The sequence below is a fragment of the Ahaetulla prasina genome, chromosome 3, assembly GCF_028640845.1.
Source record: "Ahaetulla prasina isolate Xishuangbanna chromosome 3, ASM2864084v1, whole genome shotgun sequence".
Taxonomy (NCBI): Eukaryota; Metazoa; Chordata; class Lepidosauria; order Squamata; family Colubridae; genus Ahaetulla; species Ahaetulla prasina.
The window spans coordinates 188,653,649-188,673,221 of NC_080541.1; the positions used below are offsets into that span (position 1 = coordinate 188,653,649).

General features: G+C 45.2%; 1 protein-coding gene across 2 annotated transcripts in view; it reads right to left on the reverse strand.

Moving 5' to 3' along the window:
- Window positions 1–339: 339 nt before the first annotated feature.
- ARL8A (ADP ribosylation factor like GTPase 8A) overlaps window positions 340–19,573 on the reverse strand; it is a 46,948-nt gene continuing 27,714 nt past the window's right edge. Inside the window, exons 6-7 of one of the 2 annotated variants that reach the window (XM_058174934.1) lie at window positions 5,405–5,475; window positions 340–4,535 (exon numbers count right to left, since the gene is read on the reverse strand). In XM_058174934.1, the coding sequence (XP_058030917.1) occupies window positions 4,486–4,535; window positions 5,405–5,475 (121 nt within the window). In that variant the 3' untranslated portion in view covers window positions 340–4,485. Of the gene's footprint in view, window positions 4,536–5,385; window positions 5,476–19,573 lie in introns of those variants that run through there. The other variant, XM_058174935.1, reaches the window with a different exon arrangement.

Here is a 19,573-nt window from a genome sequence, read left to right on the forward strand (position 1 = left end):
AACCTTGTCCCACAATGTATTAATTTATTGCACTATCCTCTTTGGCTTATGCTCAAAAGCCAAGGAATGGGAGGGAAGGAAGAAATTGTTCACATAAATGGGCTGTTTATTTAATTTATTTATGTACATCAAACTCCACCCACTTTGACAAAGTCTACGGGGCTAGAGTTGATGAAGCAGCACCAGCAGCTGTACATAAATCACAGAAGACAGTGAAACAGCAATGGTTTGATAATTCTGCACTTCTCCAAATTTTGGTCATAACATCAATACAACCATAGACACATCCTTTCTGATCTCCACATAGCCTTCACATAAAAGTATGTCAGGAAAAAAATATGACTCAATCATTTTTATTTGCATCACTTTGTAGTTCAGTGGTAGAGATGATGCTGGGATGATAGGAATGACAGCCCCTCCAGTTTTAAGAACAAACTCAGGAAACTACATACATGTAAGCTAACATATAATTGTTACCAACATAGAAGCTGATAATGTGTTGGAATCTCAAGTGACTGAAGCCAGACCGAACAATTATGACACAGTTACAGACTGAGAGGAGGCTGCTGTCTTGATTCATGACTCTTGATCCAAGCCCTACCAGGATGGTTGAAGGGTGTGCAGCCAAAGCACTAGTGTGACCTGAATATCTAGCAGTATAACAGGGGAATGGATGGGAGCTGCTATTCATACTATGCTCTCCCTGCTGGCTTCTTCTGAGCCAGGGCCAAGCAAGAACAATGCTAGGCTTGTTGTCACAGCTCCTGGTTGGTCAGAACACTGGGGGTGGGGAATGGAGGGTGGAAAAAAAAAGAGACCAATCAAGCCTTCCTGGAATATTGCAGAACTGGGGGAGAGCAAGAAAAGAAAGGAAAGGTTGAGAATTTCAAAGAAGTTGAAATCAGGAAGGGTAAACTTCATTCAATTCAACTGCCCCCTGCCCCCACCCCCAAAGCATGCAAGTACATAGGGCAACTATTTCCAAGACAATTGGTCAGACTTGTTACTTTGTAAAAAGAATCTCTAATGTTCCTAGTATACAAGGATGAAATGGCAGAAAACGTTTCATGATTTGCATAGTTGCTGATGTAAGGTTTTAAAAAAGCAGACATATTCCTATAGTTCGCAAGATCTGGGAAAGTATCTGAGGTACTGTCATTTTGCCCCAGCCTGTACAATGTGTAAGGGTAAGAATACAGCAGTAGAGCAGTTTTAACTATGGACCTGTATGGAAGACATGAGCAGTTGCTAGCCGAAGATTGTAACAAGACCAAGTATAGAAGAGGGTTCCATAATCAAGGTATCATCACGGAAAGAGAAATTGTTTCTACTGGCAGTCCTACAACTCAACTGATAGATGGCTTCAAAACTTTATTTTGCAATGCACGGTTCGGCAAAAATGGCACTGCAGGAGAGGACATGAGCTAGAATATACTTAGGCAATATTATGAGAAGGCAGTGAATTCTGACAACTATGCAGACAGAATTTAGAGTCAAATATTTCCCATTATCCACCACAGAAAGCAGGGTTTCCATGGCAAGTTGTAGGAGTTTCCTCAACAAGCCAATTTGGAGATTTCTTGGAGGTTTAACTTAAAAATGCAAACAGATCATGCACTGGGATTTTCAGTAGCTATTAGCATACTAGACTGGGGGATTAATCCAAATTCAAAGCAGCTAATCATGCTCAACTCAAATCAAAATTTACTTACGGCCCAAGAGGAAACATGCCAATCATGCTGACAGAAGATTTACAGAAATCCAAAACAATTGGAAAGCATTATGTTTGGGGGTGGGGGGAACAGACCTAGGATATGGAGAATCTGGAGCCCTCCAGATTCTTGTTTTACACAAAAATTCTCATAATGACTTGGCCAGACTTAGTTGAGCTGATGGTTTTGGCACTTGCTCAGACCATTCCTGTTTTTATTCCAGAGACACCCAATCAGTTATACAATATAGCTTCTTGGATTGATCCTTAACCAGATTCTAAAATAATGCTGAAGTTACCATGGATCAGAAATTGGGGGGAAAAACATTTAAATTAAAGTCAAAATGTTGAGTTTTATTAGTGTGTTCCAGTCAGTTTGGTATAAGAGAAAAATTATGTTACATTCTAGAAATGGAGCTACATTACTGTGTTGTCTAAATTTCTGGCAAAATGGCTAAAACACCCTAGACAATAGCAATGCCTCATCGTCAATCTGTCTCTGCTAAACATCTGTTTCTTAACACCAGATTTATTCCCTTTATTGAACTACTATTTCCATGACCAGTGAGAATGTTAGCTGAGAATATTGGGAATTGTAGTCTGAGCAACCTGAAGAATATGCTGCTGCAGAAATCTCACTGAAGCTATCCCACAAAGAGCCTCACATCTTTACCAGAAGAATAATACTGGGAGAGATTTAGCTTGGTTCCTTCCTAGCCTTTCTAGAATGACATTTGTAATATCTCAAGAACAAACTCCTTTATTTATAATTGTGGTCTCTGTTTCCAAGGCAATGGAGAGGTTTTTGCTCTTCCACAATAGGAAAAAAACCCTCGGAAGAATCAAATCTTCGGATACAGCATGGAAAAGAATGTATGAACAAACCACCTGAAGAAAAAAGGTAACAGTGCAACCACCACCAACATAAAATTGTTAATTTATTGTTATTTTGAGCCAAAAAAAGTACTGTTACAAGATTTGTTTTCCAGAGAAGGTCAAAGTATGAGCCAAAAATGTATTTTTTAAAAAAGGAATAAATGACACTATACAATTGATTAAATTAAAAAAGTAAAATGCTTCCTTGTGCAGTTCTGTGAAAATGAGGAGAAAAGAAAAAAATGGAATTAGAAAGCACCCTCCCCCTCTTGAGGGAAGCAGCTCATGGCAGGATGGGCCCTGCGACTGTACACCTGTCAATAGCTTACATGGGACAGAAAGAGATATAGCTACCCAGCAGCATCAACTATCTTTACAAGAAACAGTATTAGCTTATCGCATCTTTAAATATTTTTCATAGCTTCACTTCCTGAGCATCTTCTGCAGCTGCTTTAAGTTCCAGAGTGAGTCAAAAGGAGACATAGAAGCAGTAGCCTAGACTGACTTCCCTTAGCCAGGAATATCATGGCCTTTGCCAGAAACTCAAGCACGCTATAATCTAAGGGGTTTCTTATACAAACCCACAGAATGAAATTTCCTCTTCAACTCGATTATCCTAAAACTTCACCCTTGAGTTTGAGAAGCAAAGTTTCCATAGCTCTCCATACATTGGTGGAAGGAGGAGGAGGGATTTAAGTTTAAAGGACACTGAGAACAGAATCCTGGGTCTTACAGCTTCATCCTGAACTCTGGGCAAAGACAGCCTCTCCTGCATTCCTTCCCTGCTCTAGAATTCAAACAAGGTCTGTGCTTTGAGTGAACCATTCTATGAACTCTAAGTCTTGCTCAAAAGGCTTTTGAATGGAACCTTTGCATAAGTCATTCTGTTCCTCAACAATCCACAAATGTCTGAGGGAGGAGACAGGCTAAAACATGGACTCAGTGAACGCTGGCGATCCAAACCTAGTCACTTTGGCAGTGCACCAAAATTCTAAGTCATCTGCACTACCTGCTTCCATTCAGGGAAATATCGTGATCCTTGCAAAGAAAGCTGCCTTACAGGTTTTCAAAGAGAAGGAGCGCATCCAGCATATATCAGGTATGGTTCTGAAACACAGCAGCAGCAAGAGATGTTGTTCTGTATCTTCAAGTGCAAAGTGAATGAGATTTAAAGCTCAGATCGAAGGGCTTCACTCCTGCCTGCTGGAAAACAACCAAACTGACCATTGTTTCTAAGGATTTCATGGCAAAGAAAAAAAAACCTGCATTGGCTCTTCCCTAAAGTCTTGCACAGGCGATTAAATGCAAATACTGCTCTAGGAGGCTCTCCTGGGGATGCCTTCCCCCGCCCCCAATAATCATGCCATATACAGAAGGAGAAAAGAGGTGCTAAAGATGGAAGGAGAGAGTTATCTTGCAGGCAGAGTATCACCCAAAGTTATGCTCTGTACCCAGCAAGATCCCACTTGTTCTGTGGCTGCTTGTGACATCCCCAATACTGCATTTGTTACTTTCCCACCCCATCCATTAGCTGCTGCCCCCTTGACAGCTGACAGGCCCCATTTAGTAACAGTATAATTGCTTAAATTAAAAAATTAAAATATATATACATATATTTATATATATATATATACTGTACACACACTGACAACAACAGAACAGTGCCAAAATCAGAGTAAGGAGCAAAAGAGAGGAGGGAGCAGACAATTTCTTTATAATAAAAACAGGAGTTCAATCTCAGCTGAAGAGGGTTCTTGTGTCCCCTAAAAATACCCATCTAGGGAAAAAGAGGTGGGCAAGAGGGATGGAAAGAGCAGGAGATGGGGAAAGAGAAAGGAGGAGGTGCGCCTGGCTTTTACAATCGCATCTTCCCGATCCAAAACTTGGACAAAGAGCTCTCAGCTTCGCCGGGACTTTGAATGCTGAATAAGCCACTGTAGGGTGATATCTGTCAAAGAGAAGGTAACAATTTATGACCATCGAGAAGAAAAAGAAGATTTGCTAAACTTTCTTCTGCTTACCTGGAGATGAAATAAAATGTGCAGAGGTCTGCCCAGCTAAAAGCCAGATCTTTTCTCAAATGCTGGCTGATTCAGTCTTGCAACCCACCAGAATTGATAGAGGGCAAAGGGTGATGTGACCAAAATGTTCCCTCTTCCAACTATGAAATGAATGGAAACCCCAAAGACATACAGAACCAGGGCTGTCTTAACACATGGGCCTGATGGGCATTTGCCTGTGGACCCCACGAGCATAGGGGCCCCATACTAATCTGTGTATGTTAACCCTTCAATGCACCTTGTATCGTATGTGTGTGTATATATATATATATATATATATATATATATATACAGCAACATATTTATTACATTTTACTGCATTTTTTATTAATATTAACATGCATTAATAGAAATTAACACTGCTTTTTTTCTGTAGATGATGAGACAAACCTGTGCGTTTTTAATGTTTCAACACCGATTTTGTGGAAAGTTCCAATAAAATAAATATATGTTTAATTTTATTGACTATTTACATTTTTATTCCTGTGAGTAGTTGTCATAGGGGCCCCAGTACACTGCTTTGCTCGGGGCCCATCATGCTGTTAAGACAGCCCTGTACAGAACCTCATAATAAAGTTGACTATAGAGCTCAGCTGACTTGGCTGAACCTATCCACATTATGGGCAAATCCAGCAACTGGATGTCTCATCAAAGGAACTCTAAGATTTTGCTGCAGATTCAACCCCCATCAGGACCTTTTGAGTTGTTACATACTCTAACCTTTTAATCTTTCCCAGCCTTTTCTCTTCCAGCTTACCAATGTTGTCTTTTTCTTTGCAAGAGATTGAATAGCAACAGATCTCTCGGTCCTGGATGGCAGACAAGTTCCTGAAAAAGAAATAACAGCATGAAAGATCAGAGGTCTTAGAAAAGAAAAGGACAATTCACATAAAATGATCATTGCCAGCCAAAAAGAGTGATAAAACGTGTCCCAGCAACCTGCATCTTCAAAAATAATGACAAGAGGATGAGTTCAGAACATCTCCTTTTGAATGATGATCTCACTACTCATGAGAGCCTGCTGTCCTCATTTATCGTCTCTATTCACTCTGGGTCTCCTATAAGTTTGGGAATATTATCCCACAGCCAACTGATTTAAGTATTATTCACATAGGCTTCACGCAAGCATTTACAAGAACCCGCCACCTTTAAGAATAAAAGCCATTTTAACTTGATTTCCAGGATAAAGTATGATAAAAATAAATAATAAAAATAAATATAATTTTCCATTACTAAAGTGCAATAAATGGATAACAATGTATAACAATAATAGGAAAGCTCTTAAATGTTGAAGATTGACAAATTCAAACTGGCAATGTGTTCCAGAGGCAGACAAGTGAGAAAGTTTTCATATCTGCACACTGTTGGTATGGTTAAAAAATCTTTATTTTTAATCTCATTACTGTATGCATATGGAACAGATTCCTAAATTAGTTATGACAGCCATATCTGATTAAAAAAATTTTTATTTATTTTTTATTTATTTTATTTATTTATTTATTAAATTTTTATACCGCCCTTCTCCCGAAGGACTCAGGGCGGTGTACAGCCAGCGATAAAACAAAATATATACAATTAAAACAACATTTAAAACAAAGCAAATTATAAAGGCCAATAAATTAAAATTTAGATTTTAAAATTTTAAAATATTAATAAACCCCAAATTTAAAATTCTACATTATTATGCCAGTCCCGCTTGAATAAATAGGTGTGTTTTAAGCTCACGACGGAAGGTCCGAAGATCAGGCACTTGACGTAGGCCAGGGGGAAGTTCATTCCAGAGCGTCGCTGCCCCCACAGAGAAGGCCCTACTCCTGGGGGCCGCCAGCCGACACTGTTTGGCGGATGGCACCCTGAGAAGACCCTCTCTGTGAGAGCGTACGGGTCGGTGGGAGGCAAAGGGTAACAGCAGGTGGTCCCGTAAGTACCCGGGTCCTAAGCCATGGAGCGCTTTAAAGGTGGTAACCAAAATCTTGAAGCGCACCCGAAAAACCACAGGAAGCCAGTGCAGACTACGGAGTAGTGATGTCACGTGGGAGCCACGAGCGGCTCCCGTTACTACTCGCGCAGCCGCATTCTGGACTAACTGTAGCCTCCGGGTGCACCTCAAGGGCAGCCCCATGTAGAGAGCGTTGCAGTAATCCAACCTAGATGTAACCAGAGCGTGAGTGACCGTGCATAAGGCATCCCGGTCAAGGAAGGGACGCAACTGGCGGACCAAGCGAACTTGGTAAAAGGCCCTCCTGGAGACGGCCGCCAGATGTTCATCAAAGGACAGCCATCCATCCAGGAGGACGCCCAAGTTGCGAACCACCTCCTTTGGGGCCACTAACTCGCCCCCAACAGTCAGCTGCGGATGCAGCTGACTGTACCGGGGTGCCGGCATCCACAGCCACTCCGTCTTGGAGGGATTGAGCTTGAGTCTGTTTCTCCCCATCCAGACCCGTACAGCCTCCAAACACCGGGACAGCACTTCGACCGCTTCGTTGGGGTGGTCCGGGGTGGAAAAGTACAGTTGAGTGTCATCAGCGTACAGATGATAACTCACCCCGAAACCACTGATGACCTCGCCCAGCGGCTTCATATAGATGTTGAACAGGGTAGGCGAGAGAATCGACCCCTGGGGCACCCCACAAGTGAGGCGCCTCGAGGACGACCTCTGCCCCCCTGTCAACACCGTCTGCGACCGGTCAGATAGGAGGAGAACCACCGATAAACAGTGCCCCCCACTCCCAATCCCTCCAACCGGCGCAGCAGGATACCATGGTCGATGGTATCAAAAGCCGCTGAAAGATCTAATAGGACCAAGGCAGAGGAACAGCCCCTGTCCCTGGCCCTCCAGAGGTCATCCACCAACGCGACCAAAGCCGTCTCCGTGCTATAACCGGGTCAGAAGCCGGACTGGAACGGGTCTAGATAGACAGCTTCCTCCAGGTGCCGGGGGAGCTGCCATGCAACCACACTCTCTACAACCTTCGCCACAAAGCGAAGGTTGGAGACAGGACGATAGTTTCCCAAAATAGCTGGGTCCAGGGAAGGCTTCTTGAGGAGAGGTCTCACCACCGCCTCTTTCAAGGCGGCGGGGAAAACCCCCTCCACCAAAGAAGCATTTATAATCCCCTGTAGCCAGCCTCGTGTCACTTCCTGAGCAGCCAGCACTAACCAGGAAGGACACGGGTCCAGTAAACATGTAGTTGCATGTAACCTCCCCAGCAACCTGTCCACGTCCTCGAGAGCCACAGAATCAAACTCATCCCAAATAACCTCAACAAGACGCGACTCTGTCATCTCGGTCGGATCATCGCAATCTTGGTCCAAACTATCCCGAAGTTGAACGATTTTATCGTATAGATAACCGTTAAACTCCTCAGCTCGTCCCTGTAAGGGGTCATCCCGTCCCCCTTGATGAAGAAGGGAGCGGGTCACCCGAAACAAGGCGGCCGGGCGGTTATCTGCCGATGCAATGAGGGTGGAAACGTAGGAACGTTTCGCCTCCCTCATTGCCACTAGGTAGGTCTTAGTAAAAGACCTCACTAGTGTCCGATCAGCCTTGGAACGGCTAGACCTCCAAATACTCTCTAGGCGTCTTCTCCGGCGTTTCATCTCTCTCAGCTCCTCGGAAAACCAGGAAGCCAATTGAGATCTACGCCGGGTCAGAGGCCGCAAAGGTCCAAAGCCCCAGCCACGGCCCGTTCCCAGGCTGCAACCAGTTCTTCAGTCGTGCCGTGGGTAAGATCCTCAGGAAACGGCCCAAGCTCCGTCAGGAACCTCTCCGGGTCCATCAGGTGCCTGGGACGGAACCAACGCATTGGTTCCGTCTCCCTGCGGTGGTGAGCAGCGGTCTGAAAGTCTAGGCGAAGAAGAAAATGATCTGACCATGACACCGGTATCTTCACTATATCTCCTAAAACCAGATCATTAACCCACTGACCAGAGATAAAAATCAGGTCTAGCGCGCCTCCCCCAATGTGTGTAGGGCCATCAGTTACTTGAATCAGGTCCAAGGCCGTCATGGAGGCCTGGAACTCCTGAACCACCATTGATGACAAGCCAGCCGATGGCAAGTTGAAATCCCCCAAGACCAAAAGTCTGGGAATCTCAACCGCCATGCCAGCAAGTACCTCTAGTAGCTCAGGTAGGGCTGTAGTCACGCAGCAAGGAGCCAGGTACGTGATCAACAGCCCCATCTGATTCCGGTGGCCCCACTTCACAAGGAGGGATTCACAGCCAGCTATCTGAGGAACAGTGGACTCCCTCGGCTCCAGACTTTCGTTAATCACAACCGCCACCCCCCCCACCCCTACCTTGGGCCCTCGGCTGATGGAATGCCCGGAAACCCGGAGGGCACAGTTCAACCAGGGGTACACCCCCTTCTGTGCCCAGCCAGGTCTCCGTAATGCCCATAAAGTCCGCGGACTCCCTCTGAATAAGGTCACAAATCAGGGGAGCCTTGTTGACCACGGACTGGGCATTGCAAAGCATCAGCCGAAGACCCAAACTCTGAGGGTCTTGACCATCCAGGGAACGAGTAAGGACTGGGGGGCCGGAGCACATGATCGCCCTTAAACATCGAACACATGCTCCCGAAGAGCGATACGGCCCCCTGCCTCCGCCATATCTGCCTCTCCCACTTACCGTACAGATGGAAAGACATTCTCTGCTCTGCACAATCCCCTCCCCCCTTGTCTTCGGACCAACTAAAAAACTGTCGTAAGCGCGCGCTGGGACTGGACATACCCTCCCCCCCAACCCTTAAAATCCCCACTAAAACTCCCCTTAAAAAAATCTATTAAAACAACTAATTAAAAAACCCCTAAGCCTCCTATTTTTCGCATGCCACCTCTCGGGGCTCCAAAGCCCGTCCTCAAGGTGGGCCCTTGATAATCTGGAGGGCCAAACCCGCGAGAGAGGGGCATCTCGCAGGGCAAGTAGGTCAGCCGCGGTAAATGTTCGCATCACAGAGAAAGTCTGGCAAAAGGCCCATCCTGGGCTGGTCAAGATGGTAGCAGATGATAAAGCAGATGATAAAGTGACCACGACCAGTCTATCCTGATGGGAAACAGTTAGTGGTAATCCTTATGCAGTAGATGACCAAACCGCTAACTCAGTCAATTCACCACCCCATACAAACAACCAGGGGTGGACTATGGAAGAAGGGGGGAGGAACGATGATAAAGATGTTATTTAACGATGTTAAATAATGGAAGGGGCATCCGCTGGGCCCGTGGGCCTTCCTCAAGGCACCACCAGGTACCCACGCCACCCGCTAGGACAAGGCCCCAACCACGTTGGGCCTATCGGGCCATCCGCCGCCTCAAAGCACCGGGGCAGGCCGCCGCCGCCTGCCACTTCCGCCTGGCCATCGCCGCCGGAAAAGCCCCATCGCCACCGCATGAAGGCCACCGAAATCCCCACCATCCAGGAAGGGACACCAGTCGCCAAATCCTGCCAGCAGTCCCGGGGTTCCACCGGCGCCAACGCCCAACGAAGGAAAACCAGGCCGCCGCCACCAGGAAGTCAAAAAGGCCGACGGAAGCCCAGGAGGCCCTCCAGATCTCCACTGGAGCGCAGCCCCTCCGGGGCTCCTCCCATCACCCCCGAAGACGCCCAGCTCCAAGTCACCCATCTTCCAGGTGACTGAGTCTTCCACCATCAAGGCAGGAGTCCAGGGGGGTCCACGGTGTCAAAAGCCCCCCACCGCCACCGCCACTGCCGCCAAAACGCCAAAAAGGCTGGCGGCGGCTCGGCAGGCCGCCAGGATCACCACCAAACCGCCGCAACTCCGGGGCTCCTCCCACGCCCCCCGAAGTCGCACAACGCCAAATCACCCTTTTTCTGGGTGACTAGATCTTCTTCCATCAGGGCGGGGGCCTAGGATGTTATCAAGGCCCCCCCCAGACCCGGACAGAGCCCGAAAAGGCCCGTTGCCGCTCCCCGATCAGCAGTGCGACGCCATCTTGGACATGCATACATACAGCTAGTAGAATATGCTGTAGAAAAGTCCACCCATCAATTAGATAGGACTAACATGAACTCTGCTATTCCAGAAAAGTCTATGAGCTTGAGTGTGTAAGCAACATGACAGTTTCTTCTTATAAATAAGCATCCATAGATTTTGAATAGCAGAACAAGTATGAGAACTGCCTTCTAGTGAGAGGTCAACCCTCTCTTAACTTTGAAGCTGCAAAGTTGGGTGAAAGCTGGCAGTTAACAAGTGCAGCCTATGTTCAAAGCTTGAGAAAGGCTGGGATCTGTTGGCATCTGTAAGATCAAGATGCCCCCAGAATCCAGGCTATTCAAACCCAGATGGGTAACTTTGCTGGATGAGCAGACTTGGACATCATTCACAGAAAGCACACCAAATACCCTGAAATAGCAAAATAAAATGTGTTATACATGTTAGCCTCTCTCAACTCAGCATCTTCTGAAGAGCTGAAAGGAAAATGGTTGCTACTAATGGCACTGGCACACGATAATGCTCATCATTCACTGCCCAAACTCACTTGCCAAGAGAGGGAAACAAAACAACTAGGGAAGATTTGGTAACTCCAGTGTCTCACTTGCCTAAGAAGGTCTGCATAAGATTATCGCAGGGGTGAAATCTAAAAATTTTCCCTACCGGTTCTGTGGGCGTGGCTTAATTGGTGGGCGTGGCTTGGTGGTCAGTTGACTGGGTGGGCATGGCCAATAACAATAAATAATAAAAATAATAAACAAAGTATAAAAAACAATAAGAGGTATCTAAAACCAACTTTCACACTTTACACACACACAACACAACTGACTCACACACAATGTAAAAGCAGCTGCACTTCACACTTCACACAGCCACAAAAAGTTCAAAAACCAACTTTCACACTTTACACACACACAACTCACACACACACACACACACACAAAATGTCACATATAGCTTTCTGAGATTTTGTGTTTGTATAGTTAGAGTGAAACACTACAGAAACACACCAAATCTCAGAAAACTGCACAAATATTTTATCATTTTATTTTATTTTATTTTATTAATTATATTATATTATATTATATTATATTATATTAATTATATTATATTATATTATATTATATTATATTATATTATATTATATTTTTTATTTTATTTTATTTTATTTTATTTTATTATTTTATTATTTTATTTTATTTTATTATTTTATTTTGGACTTCAAATCCCAGAGTTCCTCAGCCAGCAAAGCAGGAAATCAAAGCAAGCTTTTTTTTTTCTTCAGTAGCTGAAGAAAGCATGCAGTTGCCAGCCCAAAAGAGCAGTAATTATAGGTAAATGAGGAGGAGGAATTGGCTGGGCATGGGTGGGGGCTCTTGTAAGTGGGGGCTGTTAAAAAGTGAGTTTAAAAGCCTGTGAGGATCAGGAAACTCCTCTGGAATCGCCAGAGGAGGCTTTTAAAACCTCGTTTTTTTCTTGGTTTTTTTTCCCTTTGGCTGAAGAGGGTTTTTTTAAAAAAACTTTTAAAGGGTTTTGATGATCTCTGCTCAGCCCCACGATCATCAGATGGTGTTTTTTTACTTTTAAAGGCATGTTTCAGCTGAAGAAAAACTTTTAAAAGTAAAAAAAAAACCTCTGCTGATGGTGCGGCTCAGCAGAGGCAGGGGGGGCGGGGCCAGGGATTTTTGCTACCGGTCCTACGAACCAGCAGCTGCCATCGCTACCTAATCGGGAGAGCCGGTGCGAACCGGGAGCATTTCACCCCTGGATTATCAGCTCCTGTATCGGATACAATCATTTTAGCTTAGACCACCTTTACAGAAAAATATTAGTTTCTTATTGCAGAGTGTTAAAAGTGCCAAGAAACAAGTTTTAAAATCTTAATCTTACAAAGAAAGTGGAATCTAATAAGGATTGCAGAATCCCTCATAGGCTCTTTCATAAGCAGAACTTGGCCAAGGATATTTCTTTTCCTCTCCCAATTCTCTTCTATTATTTAAGCTGCCTACTTTGAATGAGTCCTTGCTTTCTTGAGTCTTCTCCTTATTTTAGCAGAAAGTATTACTATAAAAACAATTCCTCAAATATGTGAACCCTGCCAACAATTAATTGTTCAGCCTAACTGGGGAAAAAGGATAAAAGAGAAATACTTGCCTGCCTATGGTGCCACCATGTGGCAAAGGAAGCGAAAAACTCAAAAGAGTATGTTGTTTTCTTTCAGCAAATATCTGTGACCCAATATGGGTTCACAGTGCTTTTATTTCCAGGACTATCCCTGGACTGTAATTTTCTCAGTAAGTGGTATCTCTGTTTTGTTCTATCACAATAGAACATACAATCTAAGGAAGGAGCTTCATGGCCAGAAACCCTACTATCAGTGTTCAAACAATGGGATATCCAGTTGCATTTTGATTTTGAAGATGGATTTTAGTCCCGTAGGGGTTGTGAAACCATCTGTTGAAAATAAAAATTGTGGACGGCTCTAGCCCTATAATTTGTCTTAAAATATGCTAAGGACTAAAGAGAAATTTTCTGAGAGTAAAAAAAAAATTAAGCAATAGAACAGCTTGTTTCCTGGAGTTGTGAGTGCTCCATTGCTGGTGGTTTTCAACAGAAGATTGAACATCCATTGGGCCGAGTTGGTACAAGGTCTCCTGCCATAGGCAGGGGGTTGGGCTAGAAAACCTCCAAGGACCCTTTCAGCCCTATGATTCTATGTACTCTATGCTTTCTAAATGCTTAAAACCATGTAGTGTGCAATCTGTTTTGTCATTGTGCCTTTTCCAATTATTTCAATTCTGAAGCAAATAGCTGATACAGAGCAAAGCCTGGGCTTCTCCCCAAAGCCTTTTGCTCTTCCTGAGTTTCATTACCACCACCACCATCATCATATGCATTCATGGGATAGTATCTCCGAAGACTGCTACCTGCTTTCCTGGCTTGAAAAAACCTATAATGTATTATCAACAAACTATACCATATTTGAACATAGTATTCTTCAAGGCCTCTGATGATTTGCAAACTCATATAACTTCACTAAAACAGAATTATTACACAATTTACTCATTACTACTACCAAATGCAAATGACAATATTATATCAAATACAATTGGCAAATGCCACCAAATTCTATGCTGCCTTTTCTACAGCAAATTAAAATGATTCCTCTTTGGACTTCTATTATGAGATGTAATATGTAATGAATTAAGTTTTATTTTATAACCAAGATTCTCAACAATGAGGGACATTAATTCACAGCAGCTCTGGAAAGGCAAATAAATCTAAAAAGCAAATGTACATCTGAAAAAAATACAGTCCATAAATCAAGTTAGTTAGACTTGTACAAGTTCAGGAATGAATGCCTTGGCAAGCTTCAGTATCATACTTCAGAGGTTCAACTAGGTAGAAGTCTACAGAAATACTGCCTGGATATTAGGCCTGAATATCCTTAGAAGCAGATTTCCTTCTTTCAGAAATCTCAGGAGTCATTGTTCAGGAAGTTTCTGGCAGTGAAAATAATTCCTTTCCAGGTGGGGGAACATTGATGGTAAAGAGAAAACTAGGAGTAGAAGAAAAAGAAGATACTGCAATTGTGTGGGAAAAGAAGCATGCGCACTGATTAATCTGAAACTCAAAGCAAATGCTGCTTAATAAATTCCTCTGGTGTGAGAAAAGGAAGAAACATGCAGCAATAAAATGCACAAGACTGCAGCAATAAAATACACAGGCAATTTATGGTATGCTCCACATTTCTTCAAAAATCCCACCAGTAAAAGTGAAGCTTGAAGAGATTTGGGGCTTTGTTTTTTTATTAAGGAGATTTATATGTCTACCCAACACACAGTGACTCCGGGTGGCCTACTTTAGTTGTCCTGATTTAAGGCTGATACTCAAACTGTTGTTAAAATGATTGGTGAACATAAAAAAATTAAAGAAACTGATATATTGAAAACTTGGAATTTATTAGCTTATGAAGAACTTTGGATTTATCAAGCTTAAAGTAGAGTCATAAACATGATTTTGCTCTGTTGGAAAGAAACTGCTACTAGAGACTTAAAATCTGGACTGAAGACATGGCTCACTTTCGGTCTTTGAACTGGTTTGTTATTTACCCAATGGAGATACTGATTGATCAAAATGATTCTGTAAAGACAAGATTTGATTTGTTGTTTAAAATCTATTACATGTGCATGTGTGGACGCATGCAATTTATTTATTTATTTGTTTGTTTGTTTGTTTATATTTCTATACCGCCCTTCTCCCGAAGGACTCAGGGCGGTTTACAGCCATATTAAAACAATTTTTAAAAACACTAAAATAATTTAAAATGAAATATTTAAATTTAGGCTGATTCCTTAAAACCCATTTAAAATTCCCAATTAAAACTATCAGGCCAGTCCTGCACGATGAAACAGACATGTTTTCAGCTCGCGTCGGAAAGTCCGGAGATCAGGGAGTTAGCAAATACCGGTGGTAATTCGTTCCAGAGGGTTGGGGCCCCCACAGAGAAGGCCCTCCCCCTGGGGGTCGCCAGCTGACATTGTCTAGCCGACGGCACCCCGAGGAGGCCCACTCTGTGGGAGCGCACTGGTCACTGGGAGGCCGTCGGTCGCAGTAGGCGGTCCCGTAAATAGCCGGGTCCCATGCCATGAAGCGCTTTAAAGGTGGTAACTAGTACCTTGAATTGCACCCGGAAGATCACCGGAAGCCAGTGCAGCCTACGCAGGAGTGGTGTTATATGGGAGCCTCGATTTGCTCCCTCTATCACCCGCGCGGCTGCATTCTGGACCAGCTGAAGCCTCTGGGTGCTCTTCAAGGGGAGCCCCATGTAGAGAGTGTTACAGTAGTCCAGACAGGAGGTGACAAGGGCATGGGTGACCGTGCATAGGGCATCCCGGTCTAAGAAGGGACGCAACTGGCGAATCAGGCGGACCTGATAGAAAGCTCCTCTGGCGACGGCTGTCATTTGTTCTTCCAACGACAGCCGTGCATCCAGAAGAACGCCCAGATTGCGGACCTTCGTTGTGGGGGCCAATGACTCGCCTCCCACAGTCAGCGATGGAGTCAGCTGATTATACCAGGATGCCGGCATCCATAGCCACTCGGTCTTGGAAGGGTTGAGCCGGAGCCTGTTTCTCCCCATCCAGACCCGCACGGCCTCCAGACACCGGGACATCACTCCGACGGCTTCGTTGGGGTGGTTTGGGGTGGAAATGTACAGCTGCGTATCATCAGCGTACAGATGACACTGCACCCCAAAACCACGAATGATCTCGCCCAGCGGCTTCATATAGATGTTGAACAAGAGGGGCGAGAGGACCGACCCCTGTGGCACCCCACATAGGAGGTGCCTTGTGGTCGACCTCTGCCCCCCCGCCAACACCATCTGCGATCGTCCCAAGAGAAAGGAGGAGAACCACCGAAAAACGGTGCCTCACACCCCTAACCCCTCTAGCCGCAGCAGCAGGATACCATGGTCGATGGTATCAAAAGCCGCCGAGAGATCCAATAGGACCAGGGCAGAGGAACAACCTCTGTCCCGGGCCCTCCAGAGATCATCCACCAACACAACCAAAGCCACCTCTGTGCTGTACCCAGGTCAGAAACCGGACTGGAACGGGTCCAGATAGACGGTTTCATCCAGGTACTGAGGGAGCTGGTATGCAACCACACTCTCAACAACCTTTGCCAAAAAGCGAAGGTTGGAGACCGGACGGTAGTTCGCTAAAACAGCCAGGTCCAGGGAAGGCTTCTTGAGGAGGGGTCTCACCACCGCCTCTTTCAAGGCAGTCGGAAAGACACCCTCTCTCAAAGAAGCGTTAATAATTCCCTGAAGCCAGCCTCGTGTAACCTCCTGTGTGGCCAGTACCAGCCAGGAGGGACACGGGTCCAGTAAACATGTGGTTGCTCTCAACCTCCTCAGTATCCTGTCCATGTCCTCGGAAGCCACAGGATCAAACTCCTCCCAGCTGACAACCTCAAGACCTGCCCCCGTCCTCCCGCCTGAATCTACCCAGTCTGTGTCCAGCCCCTCCCGAATCTGAGCAATTTTATCGTGCAGATACTGTCCAAAATCCTCAGCACGACCTTGCAAGGGGTCCTCCCTAGACTACTGAGAGAGAAGGGAGCGGGTCACCCTAAACTAGGCGGCTGGGCGATTATCTGCCGATGCGATGAGAGCGGCAAAATATTCCCGTTTTGCCGCCCTTATCGCCACTAGATAGGTCTGAATATGAGACCTTACTAGTGTTCGATCCGAGTCGGAACAGCTGGCTCTCCAGCCACTCTCCAGGCGTCTTTTCCGGCGCTTCATCTCTCTCAGCTCCTCAGAAAACCAAGGAGCCGGTCGAGAACAGCGCCGGGTCAGAGGCCGCAAAGGCCCCCGGTCCAAGGCCCCCGCCGCCGCCCTTTCCCAGGCGGCAATGAGTTTCTCAGCCGAGTCGTGGGCCAGGGCCTCAGGAATAGGCCCAAGGTCCGTCAGGAACCTCTCCGGGTCCATCAGGCGCCTGGGACGGAACCAACGTATTGGTTCCGACTCCCTGCGATGGGGATAGGCGGTTCGAAGGTCCAGTCGAAGAAGAGAGTGATCTGACCATGACAAGGGTTGAACGACTAATTCCCTTACATCTAAATCACTCAGCCACTGTCCAGAGACAAAAATTAAGTCCAGCGTGTTTCCTCCAATGTGAGTGGGACCCTCAACTAATTGGATCAGGTCCAAGGCCATCGTGGAGGCTCTCAACTCCTGAGCTGCTGCTGATGCCTCGCCGAGCAATGGCAGGTTGAAATCCCCCATAACAATAAGTCTGGGGGTATCAACCGCCAGCCCGGCTATCACCTCCAGCAGTTCAGGCAGGGCCGCTGTCACGCCGCAAGGAGCCAGATACGTGATCAGCAGGCCCACCTGTATCCCTCGACCCCACTTCACAAAGAGGGATTCACAGTCGGCTATCTGTGGTACAGTGGCCTCCCTTGGCCGCAGACCCTCGTTAATAACAACCGGCACCCCCCCACCCCTACCCTGGGTCCTCGGCTGATGGAACGCACAGAAAGCCGATGGGCACATTTCTATAAGGGGTACCCCCCCTTCCGTGCCCAACCAGGTCTCTGAAATGCCAATAAGGTCCGTACCCCCCTCCTGTATGAGATCGTGAATGAGGAGGGCTTTATTTACAATGGACCTGGCATTGCATAGCATCAGCCGGAGATCCAGGCTCTGAGGCTCCTGGCCACCTGGGATACGGGAAAAGTCAGATAACGATCCCACACTCCCCAAACATGATACAGTCCCCTGCTTCCGCCATATCTGCCCCTCCCAGTTACAGTGCTGATGGAAAGGCCCTCTGGTGTACGAGCACCCTCCTCTATTGTGTGTATGTATAATTTTTGCCTGAGAATATGTTTCTCTCATATCTGAAAGAGGCAGTAATCAGACTCGTCAGAAATCTTTACTCAATCCAATGTTGGATAGTTATAAACCTGTTTCCTCTCTTCCCCCCAAATATTGTAGAAAAAATAGTGATCCTACAGCTGCAAAGGATCCTAGAGTCAATAGATATGGACTCTTTATTTGTCAAGCCAGAATACAGCATGGAAACTTTGGGCTTGTGGATGACTTTTGGATAGACCAGGATCTGGACTTTATAATCCTCCTTGAATTCTCAGCACCTTTTGATACCACTGACAATGATAGCCTTCTGAATCATCTCTGTTCTGCAGTGCTTCCTCCTCCTGAAGGACTGGTTCCATTTGGTAGCAGGGGAGATATCTACCTATAGAACTCTTTGTGGAGTGTCTCAAGGATGTCTCCTCTATCCACTCCTTTTTTACATCTCTATGAAATTGCTAAAGGAAGTCATCTCCTGTCATGGGGTTTGGAATCAATATTATGCTGAAGATATCAAGTTCTATATTTTGTCCCTAGGCCAAACGATGGAAATTGCCTATACAACCAGATAAAATCGGGTCTTTCCTTCAAATCCTGTCTACAGGGGATTGTCACATAATGGAGACTCTCAGTAGTTAGCTCCACACTTTGCAACTCCCTCTTGATGGGAATTTCATCAGCCTCATCCATCCTAGACTTCAGGAAAACTTTAAAGATCTACTTATTCATTCTTGCAGAAGAGGAGGGTGCTCTCTGACCAGAACATGGGATTGTTGGCATCTATCTGTCGTTATTTTTAATTTTATGCTATTTACTTACTTAAATTGATTTAAAGAACACCTGACTCCAGACATGTAACAAAAAATATAAAGTCCAAAGCCTGGTCTATCCAAAAGAACAATGAAAAGAAATAAGATTCAGTACCCTGTCCCAATATGTACAAAAAGTCAAGTTTTCATTGATGTCATGGAATATCATCGAAGCAGGAGCCGTACAGATTTCTGGGAAATACTATTCCAGAGCACAGGCACAACAATGCAGAAGGCAGGCTTCCCAACAGATGTTATCCCAACAGATAACATTGTTTAATCAAGGGAACTCGAAGCATACCCATTCTACTGGAGCTTAATGGATGGGCAGAAACAATTGAAGATAGGTAGCCCTTCATGTAATCTGGCATGGTTCCATGAAGGGCTTTGCTAGGGTAACCTGAATAGCAATAGCACTTAGACTTATATCCCGCTTCACAGTGCTTTACAGCCCTCTCTAAGCGGTTTACAGAGTCAGCATATTGTCCCAAACAATTTGGGTCCCCATTTTACCCACCTCGGAAGGATGGAAGGCTGAGTCAACCTTGAGCTTGTGAGATTTGAACTGCCAAATTGCAGGCAAGCCGGCAGGCAGCAGAAATAGCCTGCAGTACTGCACTCTAACCACTGCGCCACGTGGCTCAATCTTGGATGTATTAAATATTTTTATTATTATTAAAGTTTTAATTTCTGCCTTTATTATTTTTATAAATACCTCAAGGTGGCAAATGTATCTAGTACTATATGGATATTCTCAGTCATCCAAGCCATGGT